Genomic DNA, 23,297 nt, shown 5'->3' on the forward strand with positions numbered 1-23,297 from the left:
CTAGGTGTTAACAGCTAAGAAAATGATCAAGAATCTGCAGTTAAAATGTTTCATCTTACTCTGCAGATTTCTTAATATCTATCTTTATTTCCGAGGACAGCAGTCAAGATGTAAGCCCTGAAGCAGGTAGCTTCTTAAATGTGTTGGACATGTTTTGCTCCTCAGTTTGAACTGTGCATTTCCTTTTGTACTGTCTTGTCTAACCACTGTACATTTTTCACATTCAGATCCTGGTGGCTCAGTTTGCTGGATGAGCATTTTCTTTATGCGGTATTGGATAAATCAAAGATTTTAGTCTGGCTATGGTCTGAATTTGACATGGCCAAGTTAAACTGTTTGAAGTATGTCTGGGACACAGACTTATGTCCTTGTTTCAAGTATGTTTGGGGGAATTAAAGTTGTTGTGCTGTCTGCTGTCTGACTCCAGTAATAAAAGAACATTGGGAACAGTGTAGTTAACAAGCCTTTTTTTTTTTAAATGCATTTTTTTCTTCTTGGTGGATGAATTTTGAAGAATAGAAGCAGGGATTGAAATTTTGCTAAATGCTATGGTGAATTCAGAGCAAACTTTTGCTGCAAACTGGAATTTAATTATTTTTAAAACAATCAAGAAAAAGATGCATTTCTCTTATAGATTGGAACTGCAGAATTGAGCATTAGCAAGGAGAAACTTTTCTTCTCAACTCTGAAATAAGGAGTTAATCTGAGTAATGAATATCTTACTACTCCTAACTGTTAGGTTAGTTTAATCCATCTTTTAAAAGTTCCAAGTTTATTAACAAATGCATACCTAAAACATGGAACGAGATGCATATTTCCTTCTAACTCTAGTCTTTAAAAAGAAAAGGCTTCCATATGTGTTGTTACATTTATGTTGCTTTTGTTGCTGCAAATTGACAACTCTGCAATTAGGAGTGATTAATGATGCACCCTGGTGCTTTGGAGGGCTGGAGGCCAGAATTCTCATAGGCTGGAAACTCTGTGGGAAACAGGAGAACAGACCTCTTCTTCAGAGTGGGGAAATCCCTCTCTCCGAGAATTATTGTTGATGTGGACATAATGTGTGTCAGCTGTGATGCACAAATAATGAAGGCAAAGTGCAGAAGATGATCTTCTTGCACTCTAATAGTTATGCTTTTTTTTTCCTTGCTTGTTATTTTTTTCCTGCTTGTTATTGTTTTATCGCTTTTTCAGTTTGTTTGCCAATGTAGCAAATGTGAATTATATGCATCTCCTTTTTTTATAAGTGAGTTCCTGAACCTGAATGGCCAAAAGGTTGTTGTTGAAATTGGATGAGCTCTGAGGACTAAATGGCTTAGAGGGAAGGAGTAAACATTTAAAACAGTTATTAAAAAAGAAAAAGACATTTGTTAAGAGTTGAGAAGGCTTCACTTAAGCAGACTGGGCATGCCTACTTCAAATCTGCCTTATGCTATAGAGGTGTTTAATGAAAATGTATTCTCTGCTGATCTCAAAATAAACAAACCTTTTTTTTGCCTCAGCAGCAAAGTATCTTTCAGAAATGTTAATCCAGCTTCAGTTCTGCAAACACCTGCTTAGAAGGTTCTTAGGAAGTCAAAGTTGTGTGATTTTTAGGCAGGATATGGTAGCTCTTCTTCAGTCATTCAAGGATCCAGTTTTTCTGAGCAGCTATCAAATATGGCCGGAAATATTTTGAAATGTGTCAGGAAGCCGCTTTTCTACCAAAACATCAAGAGAAAGCTGAAGTATATCAGCAGTGATGTTGTCAGACAAAATGTCAGTGGGTTGAACTTTTTCTTGATTTGATTGCCTTTGAGAAATTGTAGAGTATTAGTGTATTTTTGCACACATGTACTTGCAAATCTAAAAAAGATAAATCAAATGAGATTCTTTTACTGTCCTATGTTACCAGTTTAGAACTTGTCATTTCTTTATCTTCATTCTTTCCGTTACAATATTTCCTTTGCTTCCTACCACCCAGTGTTAGTTTCAATGCACTCCTTGTTTGGAAGGCTTTTTTTTTTTTTTTTGTCTATCTGCTGTGGAATTCAAGTGACATTAACCTCATCTTTGAAAACTGAATACTGTGCCAAAAGTGGCACCCTGTATTTTTTAATTTAAGTCATTCAGAAGGATTGTTGTTGTTTTAAAAAGAAGCTTTCCGTTTTAAGCCTAGATAAGGGTTATGCACTTGAGAATGCAACTTATCTGACCAGAACATTTGAGTTACACGATATATCTTCTAATGAAAGGAAGGAAAACAACAAGCAAATTTCAGCTAATGTCTCCTTTCTGGTGATATGATGTTATGAATTTCTAAGTGAAATAGTACTTGGTGATGCACGCCAGAGTTCCTAATTTTGTGTCTGGATTAGTTCATCCAGTTTGTTTTTCCTTCTGCCCTATATTTACCAGATATATAACTTGAATACTTCTTGTTTCTCTTAAAGGAAACAAAATGGTACAATTTTGGTCCATGGGCAGATGTGGTGAGTTGGGAAAGGGAAATACTTAAACATTGAAGCCTTTGTTTTTGTAATTATGTGTACATTATTTTTTCTTTCAGAGTGGCTTCTGCAACAAAACCTGATCTTATTCATGTACCAAAGGTATGTTCATCATCACAACCAAGAAATGTAGCATGTAGCACTAACTGTTATCCTTCTATTAAATAGTACAGCATGCTTTATTTCCACATCTTTTTTCTCTCCAAAAAGAATTGAGAAACCTGGCAAATGAGCATCCATTAAAAAAAAAAGTTATCTTCCAGCTTTTAGAACTTTTTTGAAAGATAATGCTGAATTTTTGTCGATATCCTCAAGGGAAAAACTCTTTTATTTTCATCTGCCATTGCTCTAAAGGCAATGACTTTATAGAAAGAGGGAAAAAAAGAACAAACTGTTGATCTCTTGCATCCCTGACCCTGGGATAACCACAGTTTTCTTTTCCCACATGGCTGTAGTATATCAGGTGTTATCAGTCTTATATTTTTCTCATCTGGAAGCTATAACCCGTACTGATCTTGAGTTATGTATTTGTGACTCAACCACTCAAGTGGCACCTGGTCCTCGAGTCTCAAGTAAGGACAGGAGTGGGTCTGAAGTTTGGCTGGAGAAACTTTTGTCCCTGTAGTCAGTGGAGTGCAACTAGAAAAGCTGACATGGTTCCGAAGTACTGGCCTCTGGCAAATGAGCTTCGGAGCTCGGTTCTTCCCTTCAGGCCCCTATCAACAGATCAATGTATACCGTGTGTTCATACGCACGCACATGATCCTAGCTTATGAGGAATGTGCGTTTCTCAAACTGGATTTGGAAGTGGAATATGGATTTCTAAAAACACTAATATTTTCCACATGAATTATCCATTGGGTTTTGCAGTGGAGCAGTGCTTAAGTTTGTCTTGAATTTGATTTGTGTAGTGTCTGTTTTGGATGCAATGAGAAAAGTTAGCATCGTGGTCTTTGATTTTTGACCATGCACGCACAGATCATGCCCTTTCTTAAATGCATGGCTCACTTTTTCCACAGATTTCTTGACTACACTCTCACTTGCTTCTGTGATGCTCATACCTCTTCCTTGCTTCATGCTAGGCATGTTATCTCCCTCAGCAGCACTGAAAATACCTGCTGAGGAATGTGCATGTGGTTGGTGTGGTTTTGTGTGTTTTTTTTTTTTTTTTTTTTATTCTTGCATAGGGAGAACCTAAAGAAGTAGTTAAGCCTGTGCCTGTTGCCTCTGCTGCTGCATCCAAAGTCACTGCCATGGCCAGTGTGGCTTACAATAAGACCCCGAGGCCATTCGGAGCTGTGACCTCCTCAAAAGTCACCTCCATCCCGTCACCGTCCTCTGCCTTCACCCCAGCCCAGGCGGCACCCATGCTCCCCACCCCGGCCCCATTTGCTGCACCAGGACTGCATGTTAATGCCAAGCCTAATGCTGATGGGCGGCCGCCCACGCCGAGCACTGCTAAACCTGCCGTTAATGTCCCACGGCAGCCTGCCACGCACAATGCCGCCCCAGGCGGCCATGTCGGCGACAGCACCCAGGAGCTAGCGGAGGGGCTGCGACGAGGATTCAGAGAGAACCAGGGTGACAATAAACAGCAAAATGGGTAGGTGGGATTTTTTTTGCTGTGAGGGTCTCTTCCTCGCAGGAAAAAAGCTGGGCTTGTTCAAGTGCCAAGTAAAACACATCTCAGGTGTGCCGTCCAATTACCAGAAGCAAATTTCTGAGGAATTGGTGTGCCTTCAGAAAGGGGTGCTTTGAAGGGCTGAGTCTGTGAGGATTTAATTGTGAAAATGTCAGTTTGTAGTGTCACATCTAAATTGCAGCAGACCACACCAAAATTTGTTGTATCGTGATGTGTTTTCAGACCGTGCAACAAGCCCAGCGTTCATTTGGACACCTGTGTCTCACTGTTTACATTGGGTCCCAGTGCAGAGGTTGAAAGCAGCAGGCACTTGGAGGTGCAGAGCCGCCTGGCAAGAAGGACTGTTGACCCTCAGCATTGATTGTGATGACTGTCTTCTTGCTTTTTGACTTTTCTTGGCTTATCTTCAATTTCAAGAACTTGAAACCTAAAATGTATTATTAGTATTTCCCATTCCTCAAAGGGAAGGTGCCCATCACATCCAATCTCCTCTCGGACTGATTATATGAGGAAATCTACAGAAAAGTAGCCATCCATATCAGCTAAAATAAAAGATCACAGTTTCAAGTAATCATCTCCTGGAAAGAAAAATTTAGGCGACTATTCCCCTAAAATTGCAGTACAAATATTTTCCATATGCATATTTATATAATGCTGCCCAGATGGATTTTATATTACTCTGTTGTCATGGTGCCTTCAAGGCCAATCTTTAACAGATGATGGAAGGAATCCATAGTGCTTAGTGATGGGACGAGAGCAGGAGATCCCAAGGACTTGCTTCTTTGGGATCACATTGCCAGACTGTCTCTGTCTTCCCAGGAATTTTATCAAATAGTATGTAAGGAGCATTCAAATGTAGTAATTGGTACTGAAAAAGCTGAACAATAGCAACAAAATTAAGTTTTCGGGAAGGAAGGAAGTGTTGGAGGTGTAAGCACTTAACAATCAGGATAGAGTGACTGAATGCACGCTGATACCTTCCTTGCCTTATATTTAGAGATGAGTGAATAATACTGACTGAGGAGTTTCACGGCTGGTAGGTTGGGAAATTCCTGTTTGCTGCCAGCCTTTCTTATCTAGTTTGGATAATCTTGAAAACATTTGCAGTGGAAAAGGGACAAAAAAAAAAATCAGCACAACTGTATTATATCTTCCCTACGACAGTGTTTTAAGTCTGTAACTCAGATTAAGTAAGAATTAAATACTAGTCTTGCAGTCCTTAAGTAGGAAACAAGTAAAGAAACATTAAAATGATTATGTTCATCTGCAGCTACCTGACTAACTTTGTTTTACTTAGTTAACTATCACTGTAGAAATGTAAGTTTGCTATGTAAAACCACAACCCCATTTAATGTGGAATTTGACGCTTATGATGTAACAGTGAGGGCTTTAGATTATTGATCAGCCTGAAATAAATTCCATTTTACTTCTTGTATACTTGCGTCTTGCTCATAGATAGCACTGCTGAGCAAATAGAATTCTTCAGACATAGCTTAATACTCAGAAGTTGGTTTTTTCCTTCCTCCCTCCTCACTTCCCACTTCCCTCAAATAATGTTTGGTATATAAACTATTTGCCTTCACTTCAGGATGGGCCAGGAAGTTTTGTTTTTCCTTGTTTACTCCTGGCATAAATGGAGAGCAATTTGTCCTTACTAGGCTTCATGCAATTAAATTTTGTTGTGACTTTCTTGCCAACTCTCACATGAAAATGTGCCTGCTGCTTTAAAAAAGGTAAGATGTTCATAGACTTCACTCAATTTAAGTTCAGGTGGGCTAAATTTTTCCTTTATAGGTTCTCTTGATGGTTTAAGTTTTGAATCTCTATGTGACTACCAGAATTTGGATTTGGAAGATCCTGTAATGTTTCAAGAAGCAAAGATTGTATTAACAAGTCAAATACCTTTTTTCCCTTGCAGATAACAACAGTGACAAAGTTAGTATCAACAGCACTGGAGTTGAATTATGGTTGTTTTTTTCTTTGTTGGAATAACCAGCATGTATTTTTGTTTTGCAAACAAAACAATATTGTATAAAACTCTTACAGAGTTTTATATTTAAAATTTTGGCAAAACAGCTTCAGCTTCCTTATAACTACTTAGTGTAATAAATGATTTGTCTGCATTGGACATGATGTGATCTTGCTTTTCACTGTGTTAAACTGCAGTATTTTTTAAAATTATTCCACAAAACATTTGTGCAGTGTTTGTGTGTATTGATAGATTCTTGATGAATCTATAGCTAATTGGTGTCAGTAACACAACCGGTGAATGATGAAATACAGTATAAAAGGGAAAATAATCTGAGGAGTATGGAATGAAAGGCCAGATGTTGAATTCATACCACAAAATTAAGAATGACATGGGATGATAGTAATGACTTATTGTGATTTTATTGGCTTGTCTTTTCTGCTCTTGCCTCGAGAATGAGTCAAGCCTCAGTCCATCTCATAGAATATTCCTTTGCCTCTGGCACCACCTCGTGCCTCAGTGGCTCATTACTAGTAGACCATTAAGCCATAAGAAAGTAAAAGGAGAGAAATCAGCAGGATATTTTAATTATTATACCGTTATCATCAAATGCAAAGGACTTAATTCTTAGTTGCTAGAATGCAGTCAATAATATTATTCTAATGATATTACAGCATGTAAATGATTACATTTCTATGTAACAATATACCTTTAATTACTGCTTCAGACTTGATTCTCACTGTTAACTGTTTTATTGCTTTACTTCACTTTCTTTGGATTTATTTTACTCCATCCTGGAAATGCTACTTTCCTTGTTCTTATAACCCTCCCTCTATAGTAATCTGGCGAGGTACATTTCCTTCACTAATGCTGTGTGTCCTTAAATTCAATCTTTTGCTGTAATTTTGAATGATAGATTTCCTATCATTCAAATGTTGTCTATTCTTTTAAGCTGAAGTATTTGTTAATGCATTCCACTGAATGGATCTAATTCTTTCCTGATGGCAATTAATAATGTACAAAATTGTCATTCACATTTTTAATCTTTACCAAAAGCACTTCGGACATTAACAATGCAGTAAGTAGTAGCAAAAAAATAGAAGTAACTTTTAAAGGATTGGGTTGTTTTTATTTTATTATTATTATTTTTAATAGAATTATAATTTCTTAGGAGCTAGTTTTGCACAGGTCATCTCTTATAAACTTTGTAAAAAAAAAGGAGTACAGGCATAGGTTCTGAGAGATTAATGCTTTAAGATAACTAATATAGAATTTAGGAATATATGTAGTAGGAATCTTCTATTACCTGCTCTTAAAATAATCAACGTCGTTACATTTTCTTTAGATCAATTACTTAAAGTAAGGCTTCAGAATCCTGTATTCACCTAAGTCCACTGTCAGGGGTTGGTCATATAATAGCACATAAGTTACTGAGGAGAAACATTTCAGATAAAAATCATTACCCCATTGTCTTTTACTTTTGGAGAAGGTATCAAGACTCTGTAGCTTCCTGTTGTGCTTTAGAGCGTATTTACCTACACTTTCATCCAGCTATGATCCAGGTCCTACCAATTGCAAAAGACTTTGTGTGTGCTGGGTGGCCTTGTGCACAGTTAGTTTTTTGCCTCTTGTGAATGAAGGGAAGAGTTTGTCCAGGACTTTTAGTCCAGGACACTTGATCATAAGTGAATAGACTACTGGACTTTAATAAAACAAGCATATTCACCTGTTGTTTCAATGCCCTTTCAATACACTTTCCCCTAAAACTAATTCAGTAGAATAATTAGCTGCATTTTTTTTTGTTTCAAACTTCTTACTTTTTCTTCTTTTCTTTTTTCTTCTTTTTTCCTGTTTACACTGGGAAAACTTTTTCTTGCTGTGTTATTCTGTCATCTCCAAGGAAAATCCCACCCAAACGGTAAATGTTTAAATATGTACGTCTTGATAATACTGTCTTTTACAGTTTCAAATGTTCTAGTAATGATACAAAAGAAAATATTTTATTTGGACTAGAATAATTATCAAATTGTATTTTTGTTCAGAGAACTGAGTCTGTGTTCAGATGTGTTTGTAGAGCTCACTGCTATATTCAAACTCAGAAGTTGCCTTTAAATGCTGTGAAAAGCCACAGTTCTGCCCATGTCTTTGTAGTTACTCTAACCTAGATGATTCATGAAGAAGCTTTTAGCTCACTATTCTCTCCTCCCTTCAACACAGCCCGCCACGGAAGCACATTGTGGACACCTATACGGAGTTCTACCACACCCCTACTCACAGCGATGCCAGCAAGAAGCGGCTGATCGAAGACACTGAAGACTGGCATCCCCGGACAGGCACTACCCAGTCACGCTCTTTTCGCATCCTTGCCCAGATCACCGGCACTGATCATAGTGAGTAGCTTCATAAGGAAATAAAATTAAAGGCTGTGGGAAGATAGGTGTTTTTTAAAGCTGGTAGGGGAAATAATAAGGTGATTCAGTCACACTTACTAGTTTTCTCCTCTTGGACAATAAATCAGAGGCAGAAGACAGTTTCAGAAGACTATAGTAGGAAGTAGTTTTTATAGAACTCTTCAAATTCCCAGGTAACTTAAAATATATGCATTAGTAGACATTATTTCTTACTGATTTGAGTATCGGTACACTCTAGATAGATTTTAAAGTTACCATTTCTACTCCTAGAATATGTATTTGCCATTTCTTTCCCCTTCTGCACAACCAAAATGGCACTGCTTCTGTTCAAATGCAGTACTTCAGAAAGTACAAAGAAAAACTAAAGCTTTTTTCAGGCGTTTAGAAAATCTTTGACGATTATATGAAGGTATGCAATCCATAATGATTTAATGACTCAGAAGCACAATTCCATAGCTCCTCAGTTTATTCCCAGGGCATGTTTTCATCCTCTACTTATGATATAATAATATGTCTATATTTATTGTAGATTGAAACTGAAAATGCAGAGAAGATCTTTCCCAGTCATATAATTTTATGGTGGATCTTGAATTTCACTTTATGCTCTTGGTTGTGGTTTATTGGATGATATCTGTAAAACTATATAAAAGTTATCAGAAATTGTGTCAGAATGTTTGATGTCCGTCATGTTCAGACAGACAGCTAATGGGAAGGTTGATAATTTCATGTTTTTTCTGCTTTTTACATCTAGTGCTATGATAAGTGAATATTTTAATAATAATAAAATAAAGGCAGTGAGTAAAGTGGACTCCCTCCCTGGGGACAGATTTGATTAAATCAGCTATCAGTTCTCTGGCAGAATTACTCCAGAGACCAATGAGAATATCTCACTGAATAAGGATTAGTGTCTTTGTGTGATACGCCATTCTGAATTCAGATAGTTAATAGTTTGTTTGGTAGTCCTGTGTTATACTAGTCTAGTATTGCATCATTATCTTTCTTTGAATTCTCTCCCTGTCAGAATGAGAACTCAATATCAAATAATACATCTGTGTTCTGATCAAGTATTGATAAATAATCGCTTTACTAAATATTACCAAAGTGTGATTGCAACTATATTCGCCAAACTTAAAAACAGGCTGAGATTTTATGTTATTCTGCCTGCAGCCCTCTAGCACCTTGATGAGTTATAGCCTTACAGACAGGTGCTTGAATGATCACCCCGTTCAAACCCTCTGGATGTTTGTCCAAAAGAATTGCCTCCAAAATTCCACTCTCTTCTCAACTCCCTTTCTCTCTACTTTCTCAATGCCAACATGGACAGCGGGCCAAGAGACATGACAGAGACCAGCAGAACCATCTTACAGTAATTGTGCTGGCAAAGGGGCTCTTCAAGTTTATAGACATATCTCATTTCCCATAGGGCACATTTAGAATCGAGGAATCTAAATACGACTTGTAATTTCCTGTTGGGGTGAATACTTCGGCACAGGGAAGAATCTTGGTGTTTGGCAGTGCTGTTTTGTATCTTAGGAAGTCAAAATTTTCTGTTTTCTTGCAGTGAAAGAACCAGAACATGAAGGTTCAAAGAAGTCTAAGTGAGTCAATGTTTTACATTATTACTTTAATACTTTGCATGTCTTATTACATAACTGATAATGTTACTTTTGCATTTGTGTGAAGTTTGAGTGTTTTTAAAATATTGCTGCTTTTGCCTTATAATTCAGCATGTAAAAATCAAGAATCTTTTTGTGTAGACCAACCTTTTAAAATCCCTGTTTGTACAGTCCAGTATTAATATTTGTGCAGGAGTTTGAGCTTTTCAAAAAAATTGGACTGTTTTGCTTTTCTGTGCAAGGTCAGCTTGTCAACATGTTTTCTTTTTCTAAATCTAACCAGGCATTTTTGATTTGCAAGTGTGTATTGGGTTTCAAGATGTAGCTGGAAAATATGGGCTATTCTAGACTGAATGAGGGTCAGCTGTCTCCTTGGTTTGGGATAAGTGTTGTTTGATATGAGGACGATGTAGTGGCTAAATCTTACTGTTTGTGCAGTTGGGAGTCTTCCTATTGGCATTATCTAACACTGGAAACAACAGTTTGAAGGACAGGAAGGAGATGTATGGATATAAGTAGTGCATGGAGATTGCATGCCCACTTGTGCAACTGCTTGAGACAAACTTTCTTTCTTTCTTTCTTTCCTTTTTCTTATTTTTCTTCTGTCACTTCTTTCCACAGGGAAAAGCTCCCCATCCACGTCTTTAGCCCCAAATATACAAAATTACGTGACTGGCACCATGAAGTCTCAGCACGTGTTCTTAATGTCCAGTGATTTTACCCAAGTTGCAAAAGCAAAATACAAATACTTCCTTTCTTCTTTTCCATCTGCTTTGCAAAAATAAAATAGAAAATGTATTTCATTAGCCTCACTAAGAGAGAAATTCTAGCCTTTTCTATACTTTTCTAACACTTTCCTACTGATGTGTAAAAACTGAGATGAAAATGTTTTTGTGCTAGACACTAGTTAACAAAAAAAACCAAACACGTACTTATCACAGAACAACTTGGGTTTCCCAGTGAGGGAGAGAAGATGGCTGTTGCAGTTCTTTTTGCCTCAAAAGAGTCATTTGCATTGCTAAGTTTGAGTTACTGTAGGTTGTTAGCAGAAAACAGTGAACGAGAGAATATGAAATGGTACCACTTTGATTTAGTGGTAGGGGAAGAGGAAGAAGAGGGCTGAATGCATTTACTTCAGACTGTGGTACTTAACAGGATAATTGTCTTGGATTTCATTAGATTTTCAGCAAGTCAAATTTAGAGCGGTTGTAAATGTTTTACAAGTAGAACAAGAAGATAAACTGCTTTTAATCGAATGAAAGTAGTAATAATAATAAAAAATTGCCAGTTGCCAATCCAAGTGCAAGATAAATATAAAGATTCTGCAGCTTGTAGTGAACTGTTCATATTTTAGAAAAGCTAGAAGAAAACAAGCAGAATGTTGCTGTGTACCTTACCTGTAAGAGCTTCAACACATAGCTTCTAACAAGAGCAAGACAAGACGGTAGTATTTATTTATTTCAGAGTGAAGCTCTTAGGATTTCTAGTGTTTATAAAAGCTTCATGGCTCTGTGGTTCTCCTGTAAAATAATGTATTATAGTAGCTACACTTCATTAATTTATGCTTTCTGAAGCTTGAAGAGTATTTTAATAAAAGTTGCTTTTAACGTAGTGATGTCTCTTTTCTTTTGAGTCTCTTGGACTCCTTGAGTAGTCTCTTCATGCAAAGAGCTGTAAATTCATTATACCTTCACAGACGGTAGCAAGAGGAACAATCACATCCATGCTAGTATGCCTAGAACCTCTCTGAACTCTATGAAAGTATCAAAGTAACAGTTTATAATCATGTTTGAAATGTGTTACTTTTTTTGTGTTTTCAAAACTGACAGAAGATTTCAGTATCAGATTTACAGAAACTGATAAAATGATTGACCTTTTGTGTGATTGCAGAAGTAAGAATTCAATTAAGAAAAATTCACCATCACCTGTTGCTACATTTTTTGAATCACAGAAGTTTCAATCCTCATATGGGAACTGTGAGGCACATATGCAAACCCAATTGCTCATAAATGTTTCATGAGAATCGTTGCAATTGGCTTGTAGTTTCTGAAGCTTATCTAAAAGTTGTTCTTATGAAATTGGTCTTGGAAACAGATTGATGTTCACAGAAAGCATGTAGAAATGGGTGGTGGGATTTGGGGGGATTTTTTTGTTTGTTTGGTTTTGTTTTTATTGCACAAGTTGGAAAATTGAAAGGGATTGACACCTTTAATGAAGTTATTTTGTGCCTATATTTCCTTTCCAGGTGGTTTATACTGATACACAGTATAGTATCTTACTGTATTTGTCACTTTATCTTTAGGGAAAAAAAAACAGAGAATGGAGAGCTCAGGTAACAGCCAAGTCTCTAATGCTAACAATCGATCACTGATATGGATGCATAACACTGCACAGCATAGAGTACAATTATATTTACACCAGTAATGACAGACTAAGACATCTCACTTATTACACACCTTTTGGTTTAACTCCTTAAGGACGAATGGGGAAAGTACTTCAATAATTTCACCGAAGGCTGTTTTGATGAGAAGTGCCAATCAGTTTGTCTTTTCTCTACCACATAACTCAGTTTTCCAAGTACTATGTTACTAAAACTAAATGTTACTGAAGAGCACATACACTACCATGTAATCAGTTAACAGAATACTGTGTATTGAGTTAGGAATGTGAAACTGTGTGTAAAAATTATTATGCTTGGTTTAAAAAATTTCTTACGAATGAAAAAGAAAACAGGAGTTTCTGAGGCTATCAGTACAACGAAAACCACGAGAGATTATCACTTAGATTCTCTGTGAAGTATTCTTCATAAGGATAGAATGGTTTTGGCCTTTGAGTATTTCTATGTTTGGAAGATGTTCCTGAATGAGAGTTAATGAGCTTTCCTTCTTTTGAAGGATGAGTTACTTTAGTTAGACACAAGTGAAAAAGCCTTTCTAGATAATCCAAAGCATAGAAGTCTCTATTTAATTAAAAGTAAACGTAGGCAATCACAGTCTGTCTATTTTGAGTATGAGTATAGTTTGAGGAAGGCTACTTAAAGTTATATATTATTATGAATTCATAGTAACAAAAAACTAGTTCCCAAAAATGTAATATGAACATGTAAAACATATTTCGTTTACTACTATGAAGTTGTCATCTCTTCTTCCAGTATTCCCATTACACAACACCAAAGATTTTGAGCTTTGTTACTGTTTCCAAAATAATTGACGGCTTTTCCATTTGGATGTGGATGACATGCCTTAGCTCACGTCTTCCCGGTATGCATCAGAAAAAATTTCTGAAGATGTTTTTGATATAAATGAATTGGCTTAAATGTAAGTGATCACCTAAAAGAGAGAACATGACAAAAAATGGCATAGAAACTTGTCTTCCATCCGTAATTTACTGATAAACGTCACAACTTAATGCTACAGCTTTATGGACACTGTCCAAGACAAATGCCATGTGGGCTTTTAGTATTATTCTCTCTCCCTAAACTGCCACTCCTAGGGATATTTAAGTGAATAAAACATATATATTTTCTCTTTTTTTCCTTTCAGCTACATGGGAGGACAGGAAATTGAAGGGCCATCAGTGAAATGTATAAATTGCAACTCTTAAGATAGTTACTTGAAATTTAGAAAGGGAAAGTCTAGTTTATTTACACATTTTAGGAACTACTCAGTTCTAACTCCACTATATCCTATTTCTCAGTATGTTGATGTTCACTTTTAACTATATAATTTTGAGCCACTGGATCCAGATTTTTTTTTTTCTTAAATGTAGAATTAATTCACTGTCCAGAGTGAAGAAATGTCTGGATTTTCCCAGATTTATATTTTAGGTAATCTGTAGTTGCTGGAAAATATTTGTCCCTCAGTTGATCAGTAACAAAATAAATCGTGATTCTTTTATTTTTCCCTTCATCACAAATACCTGTAAAGAATACCTGCAGATCTGCGTAGCAGAGCAGAAGCCCAGGATACCTCTACTAATCTGAGTAAAAGCTCCACTGCCACCCAGGCTTTGGATATACCACCTGTACCAGAGTTTCCATCTACATCTTTAATTCCTATGAGGTCTGCTCCCTGATCATCCCTATGCTATCAATTGTTTAATTTTTAGCACTTAGTATGGGTCCCTGCTTTAGTAAGATTCTTAGTTCTGCATGCTAATTCAAATAAATAAAATGAAACAAGCTCTACTTGTGTGGCTACCTTACTCTGCTCTAAACTCATGGTTGTTCACTTTTACTTTTGTATATTAAAATAAGATGTCTGGTGGGTGTTTTCTTTAAGTAGAGATCCACCATTATGATATTTTCTAGATTGTTTTCTAGTCTGGAAAAAAAAAAAAGGGGGTTAGGGGGGGCAGAAATGCGTACTGTAATCTTCACAAAACTAACATCCTAAATAGTCACATCAAATAGTAAATACAGCTCAAGGAGTTGTACCACCAGCATTTTTGACTGTTTCTTTTCTAAAAACTTTTCCATCACATAATGTGATGTTCCATATTTATCAGTGGAAAATGCTGCATAGCTTTCTGAGTTGATAAGTAGCAGGATGCTTCTCACCCTTCACTAAAAGTGTGACACCTCTTAGGAGTATTGTGCCTCATTTTATCTCCCATTTTTATTTCACTATAAACTGCAGCATTTTTTCTTTTTACAATTCACTAACATTTTTAAGCACTGTGTATCCTGTCCAGCACGCTATTTCAGTATGGATTTGAAATCTTTGTATGTTTTGTTATTGTGAATGGAGTGAAAATGATGCTAAACCAGAGTCTGCAGCCACTTTTCTGCCGATAGCAGAGTCCTCCCCTGGCAGTGCCCCATCTCTCAGACTCACTGACCACATTGATGCAACAGCTTCTGGGAGGTAAATCTTTCAGATTTCATTATCTTGTGGGAAGGAGAGCTGTCTGTCATTCACTTAAACTTGTCTTTTTAATCTGCCATTAATTAGCAACGTTTCTGGAAATGGTAGGAAAGGAATGGAGAAGAGAAATGAAAAAAATGCTAAGCAGATTCATGAACATTTTTGTGGATATTTATTCAAATATGACACAATGCTTAAGACAGTTACTTGAAATTTAGAAAGGGAAAGTCTAGTTTCTATCTAGTTATAGATACATTGTCAGTGGGGCAGCTTTTGTTCCCTGAATCGCTTAACACCTCAAATTGGCAAATTTTCTGTCATTGGCCTTGGATAGCTTCAATGGCACTATTCTTGATATTTTGGAGATCATCTTTGGATCTAGGTCTTGTGACAGTGATTAGAATTTTTTTTTATGCTGTTATTGAAGGTCCATAGGATTTTCTGATAGATTGCGTATTGCAGTTCCAAGCGAAATGTGGATCTCTTTCTTTTCCTTCTGTTTTATTTTTCTCCTTAACACTTTGAATACGAAAGTAAAGACAGATTCTTGTCAACATTTGTACTCAGTCACTGTGCTCTCGGAGGAAAAAACACTTGGAGGAGATGATAGGATACACATTTTTTCAGTTTTTTCTGTCCTTTGAGAGAGACACGGGTGACAGCTTTTTACAAAATGCTTAATGCTGTTAATTTTTTTTTTTTTTTTGAAGGCATCTTGAGATCTGACAACTGCATAGGGTACAGTATTTTGTGCTGTATCCTTGCAGACAGTGCTCTCCTTAGAGCAGAAGTTTAGATTACTTCTGTGCAAGGATGTGCAATTAGCATTTCAGAATGTGTACTGTGTGGGTGCTGCTTTGCTACAGAGATTGTTTCAGAGTTGTTGTGGTTTTTGTTGTTGTTTGTTTGTTTTTTTTTTTAGTTTAGTTACAGTAATGTTTGGCAGCCCATTAGCTGCCTACTGATGTGTTAGGTACTATGCTACTTGTTCCTCACCAGAGTGCGTGCAGCTACATTTCAGCATGTTGAGATAGTTTTTCCCTTCTTTCTCACCTAGTATTAGCTCATTTCACATATCACATGCGGCATTTAAGAGGGAAATTTATATACTGACAAACAGGTACAGTGGTTAGCATATTAATTTGAGGCAAAGTTATTGTAACTGTATTTAATCTGAAAATATGGTTGAGGGTGAGAGCTGAAGCATTTATGCAAGCAGTAAAATAAGTAGATTAGTATTTCTTGCTTGGAATGAGCTGGGGACAGAAGAATTATAATTGAGTGTGGGAAGGAGAATGTAAACTATGTGATGAAACTACGGAGTTTTGTTTCTTTTCTCAAGTTGAGATAATTTGTATAGCAACTATATTTGGTGTTTATATTTTGTTGTTGAGCCAGTGTTGCTACTTACAATGTTCTTTAGGATAGAGAGTACATCTAAAACTGGTCTCCAGAAATCCTATATTTTTTGAAGTGGCAACTATCAGAAATCCATGGTGCCATTATCAGATTTTTAATAATGCAGATGCGGTCCATCCAAAGGTCAGTAGACTTGTTTTTGCCTCTAAAGCCCTGCATTTACTGTCAGTGACTAGCATAGATTTTATTTTCCTAATGGGCTCTGTCTTTTCTTGGCTGAAGCTCTGTGATTTGTACCACCCACTACCAAACCACCAAGAAGGAGAAAGATCTTGGTGTGAAATGTAAGAAGGGTCTGGATGCGATTACTGGATTAAAGCTAGGTTCTCTGCTTATAAAGCAGACTCATTGTATAAAACATAATGCTTTTTTTAATTGTAGTTTTATGTCTTTAATGAAAGCTTAAAGTAGACATATGACAATGTAGCCAATTACTATAATTTATAACATATTATTACTCAATTTCATATATGCAATATCCTCCTATAAGCTTAACAGCAATGAAATATTTAGGAGCAATTACAGCCTTTCCAGGAAGTTTCAAAAAATCACCTTAAATGGTCATCCTGGCAACTTCAGACTCTGTAAACCACAGAATCTGGCACTTCCTGAGAAATGAAACTAATATAAAGCAGAACCAGTGCCAGCAAATCGTTAGATTACTGTATTATATAAAAACTTTTTATAGGCTTACAGACCTACTTTATCCTTTCATTAATGAAATTATTCCTGATAGTCAGAGTTAGCAATAAGTAGAAGGTATTAATCTAGATTTTTGTTGTGTATATTCTGATTAGTGCAGAGCCAAGAATATTCTCTGCAGAAACTCCAAAAGTCATTCCTTATTCCTTTTCTAACTGCTGCCAAAGTAAGTGAGAAATGGAAATGCAATGAGTATGTACGTCTGAATAAAATTTGGAGTCTGCTTGCTCTCCTTTTGGAGCATATCCCCATTGTTATTAATTTCTCTTCTCCTTTCGTATTTCAAGCTCCTTTTTATAACTTATGAAGATCTACAAAGATGTTTTATGAAGTTATGAACTACTTGAGGGTAATTACAGAAAAGGCCAGAATCTGTGTGCTCTGCATTTGTTGTGAATTGTTTTATCTGCTTCTGTACTTCCCTAAAGTCTGACAGATCACCTTTTTGTCAGATCTGACATTGATTTTCCTAAACAAATTGCCTCATCTGTAGTCATTATGTAAAAAGGAACCTTGCAAAGATGGGAGCTGCTTATTTAGTTGAGAAGTGAGTGTCAGGCTGGGGAAAGGGGATGTCCCAGGCTACCTGAACCAAAACTGCCAGATCTTTTATGGTTGTCTTGCTTTCATTACAAGCAGGAGGAAATCAAATATGGGAGAAAATATTCATTTTCTTTAGTGAACGCTACTTGTCCTTCTGCTTTCTTTTACTTCAAATGACTTTTGTTTGAGAATCCTTTGGAGGCCTTACTCAAGTGTGAACTTCATCCCCTTGCAACTAATCAGGTTTTAAATACCAGCAGCCAAGTAGCCACAGTGTCTAAAGTGACATCTCCTTACACTAGGTAGAGTTTCTAATATGCAGATTTTGCTCTTTTTCAAGTATATTATATATTTTTGAGTAATTACTTAGAACTACCCAAAAAATTTTTAATAGACTCATGGGGGTTGGAAGGGACCTCTGGAGATCCCTCTAAAGCACAAGGTTCCCTTGTGCAGGATACACAGGAAAGCATCCAAGTGGGTTTTGAATATCTCCAGAGAAGGAGATTCCATAATCTCTCAGGGCAAGTTGTTCCACCACTTTATCACCCTCAGGATTACCTCCCTGGTACTGCTTCTGGCCACTCATCTTTTAATGCATCCCAGGACATCCCTTCTTGGCCATTATGGCACAGTGTTGGCTCACAACCAACCTTTTGGTCACCAGGACAACTACATTATCCTCTGCAGAGCTTCTTTCCAGCATCTCAAATGCTAACCTGTACAGATGCATGTGGTTATTCCTCCCCAGGTGTAGGACTCTGCTTTGCTCTTGTTGAATCTCATCAGCATCCACTCTGTTCAACTCTCCATGGTTAAGCAAGACTAGTTTTAAGCTTTCAAACTTCATCTGTAAAATATGCTCCAAAGAATGCATTTCAGCATAGTCTAATTTCCAAAGGATTAATATTTTATTCCTGGGGAAGAAAAAGAAACCCTCAAGAGCTGCTTGCTTATTTTTGTAACAGAGGATGCAGGAACACTATCTAGAAGGAGCTGTCTGTTACTGTTCAGTATTTAAAAATCTGATGGGAAATTATGCGCATGTATTCTCATTATGATTACCTTTTATCAAATTAACATCAACTAGGAAAATAACTGTGGAGTTGCCCTCTGCTGATGCATCAGTCCTTTTGCCAAGCACAGCTGGCACAGAGCCTCCTCTCCCTGCAAAGTGCAGTGTGGCTACACAGACCTCAGAGCCCCCTCTGCCCACTCCTACAGCCATGCAGCCACCTTTTGCAACCCCATCTGTGGAAGCGACTCCTGTTGTGCCTCCTCGTCCTGCCAGGTACAAGGATACCCACTGTTAAGAGTCACAATCAAAGCCCTATTTTAATATATGATTTCACCTGATTTTTTTTTTTAATGTTAATGCTGTCAAGCTGGAGCAGCCCTCAGCCATCTCCTGACTCTCATGCTGCTCTGGAAATTAATATAGCAACTAACAACTGGAATAGCTATTAGGCAAAAATTGATAAAGTAGATCAGAAATTAGAGTGACCTTCAGATGGGGGAAGATAAGTTAAAGTTATAGATTGGAGATCTGATAGGAAAGTAACTGTTCTAGGAAGCTGATGATATTATTCACCTTCCCAGCAAAGTTTTGTCATCTCTGTTATAAAGTGTACATTTCTGAATTGTCCAGTAACTAGAAGTTTCTGGAGCAGAGTACAAGCATCAACTTGTGAAGTGGCAGAATGTTAATTATTCATGTGACCAATAGAGTGACCAATAGGGAAAGATAGCTTCCCTCATGTCTACCATTACTCCTTCCAAAAAGAGGGAGGGTAGAAGAATTAAACAATAAAGCTTTATTGGAGTGGGCACTGGATATAAGAAAGGAGATTTGTGTATCTGAGTTCATTCAATTTTAATGAACAATTTGTTTGACCTTTCTAACATGCAAATTGGCATGCTAGAATTAATAAACAAAGATATTAAACTATACTTGGTTTCTTTATTGACTAAGGAGTGCTTGTATAAATCCTTAAATGAACTTCTTCTGAGCTTTAGTTAGCACCTCCAGAAGTATAATTAATATCTGATTTATGATTTTTTTTCTCCTACTGCTTTTGGGCAGGCATGATGCATCTGTGCCTACTTCCGAAACAAATACTTTCGGTAATATCTCAAGCTGTCAGTCTAAACCATCCATAAGTCACACAAGGTAAATCTTCCAAGGCATAGCTATGGCAGACTCCTTGGGTGTATGCAACATTTTCAGGCAGGATTTCTGCATGTAAATCCAAGACATGTTGTAACATGTAGTTGTATAAATGGAGGTGTTTAGAGTCTTTTGTTCATTTTTGAAGTGATTTAAAAAATACACAGCAATTCTGTGGGTAATCTTGAAATTTTAAAACAGAGCTTGAATTATATATCACCAGTGTAGAGCTGATTTCGGAGTCAGCGTTATTTTTGCCTCTTCATGTTCCTTCCAACTACATAATAATTAGGGGAAATACTAAGGGGTGGGAGAAATGTGCTGAAGTTGTATCAGTGAATATCCCAATGTTTTTATGTTTGTTTATTCTGAAAACATGGAGTGAGCTAACTGACTTCCAGGACTTTTTCCATCAACACCATGGAGAATGAGATCAGTCATGGGCAGAGGGTTCAGTGGGAACAAGCCAAGGGTGAGGTGTAGACTAGGATGGGCAACTGGAAGGCTAGTAGATGCTCATCTCTGACTTGATGAGTGGAAACTTATTTGTAGGTAAAACCAGAATTGCTGTCTCCTGTGTTAGTGTTCAAGTTGCTAACACGTTGCCCTGAAATCTTTGAGAGCTGGTAAACTATGGTAGCATCACTTTCCAGTAGTTAATGCTATACAGTATTTACTGTTTCTCTGTCAATCTTTTCTGCTTTCTTTGTTTTCTCTGTTGGTTCAAAGCTTGTGTGCTAGAACAGAATTTCTGGGAAGTCCTTCAGGAAGTCTGGCCAAGCTTGGACCTGCTCCTGTTCCTGTTTTTTCTCCTGTCAAGCAGAGATCAAAAATTAAGAGTATGGCTGCTGCTGCTGTGTCTGCTGCCATTGCTGTTCATGCCAGGTAGAGATCAACTCTGAAAGGAACCTTTCATAGTTTGGCTTGAGAATATTTAAGTTTTTTCACAGTACCGTGGTAGGTGAGTTGTCAGAATATTTTCAAAGCTTCTGTGTCCTTTTATTTTAGCTCCAAACTGCTGCTCTGAATCTCGATAAATAATTCTACCTTCCTGATCTTTATGGACATCCATGTTGTCGTTCTGCCAGTAAACCAACTGAAAATAACAACTGTTGTACAGATGACAAAGAACAATCTGCATCTGTCAATAGCTTTTGGATGCTGAAGACTACAACTAGAGAATTGCATCTAAATCTTTATCACACTGCTCTTTATAAGGGATTACTTAGATCAGTAGTCTCAACTTTGTTGGTCATGCACATCAATCAGTAAAAAAAAATATATATATATATGTATTTTTGAACATGTATTCCCAATATATGTATATTTTTTTTAATTTCTAAACTGTATACATGACCCTTTGTACTAATCTACATATCCATACATTATGGACAATACACAAAGCCAGATAGTTAAAAAAAAAAGAAAAAAAAGAAAAAAGAAAAGAGGGAAAAGATTAAGTGAGCCTTTAAAAATTATGTTATTAAAGATAAAAAAATGAAAGTTAAATATGTTTCTCATACTGTGGTGAGTTTTCTTGCACCACATTGGAGTGTGTACACACACTTTGAAGACCACTTATTTGAATGGCATTTCTCAGTTCATTTTATCCATACTGCTGTAGAACCTTCAGAATCTTTCATTTATCTGATTTTTCAGTTAATCCCAGCCAACCTGAAATCTGTTCAGTCAGCTAATTTCTTTGCATGGTCTTTTCAAATGCTTGTTAGGCTCTCAGAACCTAGTGCCTACCGCTTGCTCTTGGATGCTCTGCTCATCACCCCTGTCACTAAACCTCCTCTACAAGCCAGCAGGCCCTCCAGGAAGTCAACAAGTGCTCTGGAGTTGCCAAAGAGCAAGAGGTATTGTCCTGATGTTGCATGTGGTTGACACTGAGGACTTGCAAAGAACCAGCTTCAACTTCAAAGCCTGTTTCTGTTGTCTGCATGTTTTCAGTAGTCTGCCTGTTGTGGACTTTGGCATAATATACCCAGCCCCAAATCCTGTTGGTTTCACCTGTTTGCAGAACTAATCTGCACCCTGGTCCTGCCAATGCTATTTATGTAAATCCACCATACTAAGTCTAGAGTTGGGTATCTGGTGCACTTCTGAGAGGCATGGTACTGTTTGTGTTGTGTTGGTTGGCACTATTACTAAATAACTGACTGGAGAAGAAATGGCATGAAAGCTCTACCCAGATGAATTATTTGCAACGATTCCTTGGGCAAGCTGTATGTTGCTGAAAGTGTTCCTGGGATGCTGCTATTTTTCAAAGCTTGTTTTTAATGTATGAAATCAAATAGCTGGCATGTGGTGCAGCAAATAAGTCCTTTAAAAATTATTTGCTGTCCAGGCTCTTTGTTCCAACTCTGATTCTGCTCAGTGCACAGGACGTTTTGTTCTCGTTTCTTGACCACAGCTATGTTAACACCAGCTCCTGTGAAAAGCTGATGCTTTGTAATTGACTTCAGCCTCAGAAGGGAAAATCTTTGGCAGATATTTTAAAGGACAGTACGTACTAAGCTGCGCTAAGGGAGACATAATCTGTGGATTTTCATGCGCTTACTTGCATTTTCACAGGAGTAATACACTTCAGGAGATAAGGCTCAATTAAAGATAGAGCCGAACACCACTTAATATTGAAAAAGTGTTATGTATTAGTCATTTGCCTCCTTCTTCATAGCTTCCAGGGTGACTTGAGTCACTGAAAAAGGCTAAAGCAGCCCTGACTTTTGGGAGGAAAATAGTGTTATTAGACACACAAAGATAATGTTAAGCTATATCAAAATTTTCTCCGAAAGAAAAATTCTCTGTAGCAATTCTGATGTCTGTGCAACACAGATGAAGTCCAAGGCATGCTGCCAGCAAGACTTTATTCTTTATCTGTGTTATTTATTTGCTGATACTTTAGTAGAGCAAATAATGGTGGTGAAAATTAATTCTCTGACTCTCTTTTACTCACTGATGTTCTGTGTTTGTGGCATAAGCTGCAAGTGAATTTGGCTTGTTACAAGAATGTAAGCATTTCAATTGTAGATTGTGAAACTGTCTTTGTTCATCCACTTTTTGCTCACGAGCCAAGTAGAAACTCTCCTGATTTGGGAATTGCACTTTTGGAGATGTAAATGCATAAATAACTGGTGTTGATATAAAACTGTGCACAACATACTAGGGTAAGAGTGTCTAATTTTGTTGTTGTCTTGGGCTGTCAGTGCCACTAAAGGAAGAAGAGATTGACACTAGATGGAGCCATGGAAATTAGGCTTTCTGATACCTCATCATAACTAGGGAAGGAACGCAGTCTCATTGTATAGGCTGAGAAACATGTAGCAAAAATAGAAGCAAAAGGCAAATTATGCTTATAGTTACGTCAGGAGAAGGAAGGGTAAGTTTAGGTTGGATAAAAGGAAACACTTCTTTACAGAAAGGGTTGTTAAACACTGGAATATGCTTGCTAGGGATGTGATTGAGTCA

General features: G+C 37.1%; 1 protein-coding gene across 9 annotated transcripts in view; it reads left to right on the top strand.

Annotated features, from left to right (window-relative positions):
- The window catches only part of PDLIM5 (PDZ and LIM domain 5), a 112,344-nt gene that overhangs the window by 58,422 nt on the left and 30,625 nt on the right, over positions 1 to 23,297 (top strand). The window contains exons 4-15 of one of the 9 annotated variants that reach the window (XM_031553112.1): positions 2,549 to 2,591; positions 3,677 to 4,092; positions 8,001 to 8,018; positions 8,318 to 8,490; positions 10,073 to 10,109; positions 12,430 to 12,459; positions 14,054 to 14,188; positions 14,876 to 14,992; positions 18,747 to 18,947; positions 19,740 to 19,826; positions 20,553 to 20,708; positions 21,554 to 21,685. In XM_031553112.1, the coding sequence (XP_031408972.1) occupies positions 2,549 to 2,591; positions 3,677 to 4,092; positions 8,001 to 8,018; positions 8,318 to 8,490; positions 10,073 to 10,109; positions 12,430 to 12,459; positions 14,054 to 14,188; positions 14,876 to 14,992; positions 18,747 to 18,947; positions 19,740 to 19,826; positions 20,553 to 20,708; positions 21,554 to 21,685 (1,545 nt within the window). Of the gene's footprint in view, positions 1 to 2,548; positions 2,592 to 3,676; positions 4,093 to 6,049; positions 6,067 to 8,000; positions 8,019 to 8,317; positions 8,491 to 10,072; positions 10,110 to 10,748; positions 11,739 to 12,429; positions 12,460 to 14,053; positions 14,189 to 14,875; positions 14,993 to 18,746; positions 18,948 to 19,739; positions 19,827 to 20,552; positions 20,709 to 21,553; positions 21,686 to 23,297 lie in introns of those variants that run through there. The other 8 variants (XM_010710007.2, XM_010710014.2, XM_031553113.1 and 5 more) reach the window with 8 other exon arrangements.

Source organism: Meleagris gallopavo, chromosome 4, assembly GCF_000146605.3.
Source record: "Meleagris gallopavo isolate NT-WF06-2002-E0010 breed Aviagen turkey brand Nicholas breeding stock chromosome 4, Turkey_5.1, whole genome shotgun sequence".
Taxonomy (NCBI): domain Eukaryota; kingdom Metazoa; phylum Chordata; class Aves; order Galliformes; family Phasianidae; genus Meleagris; species Meleagris gallopavo.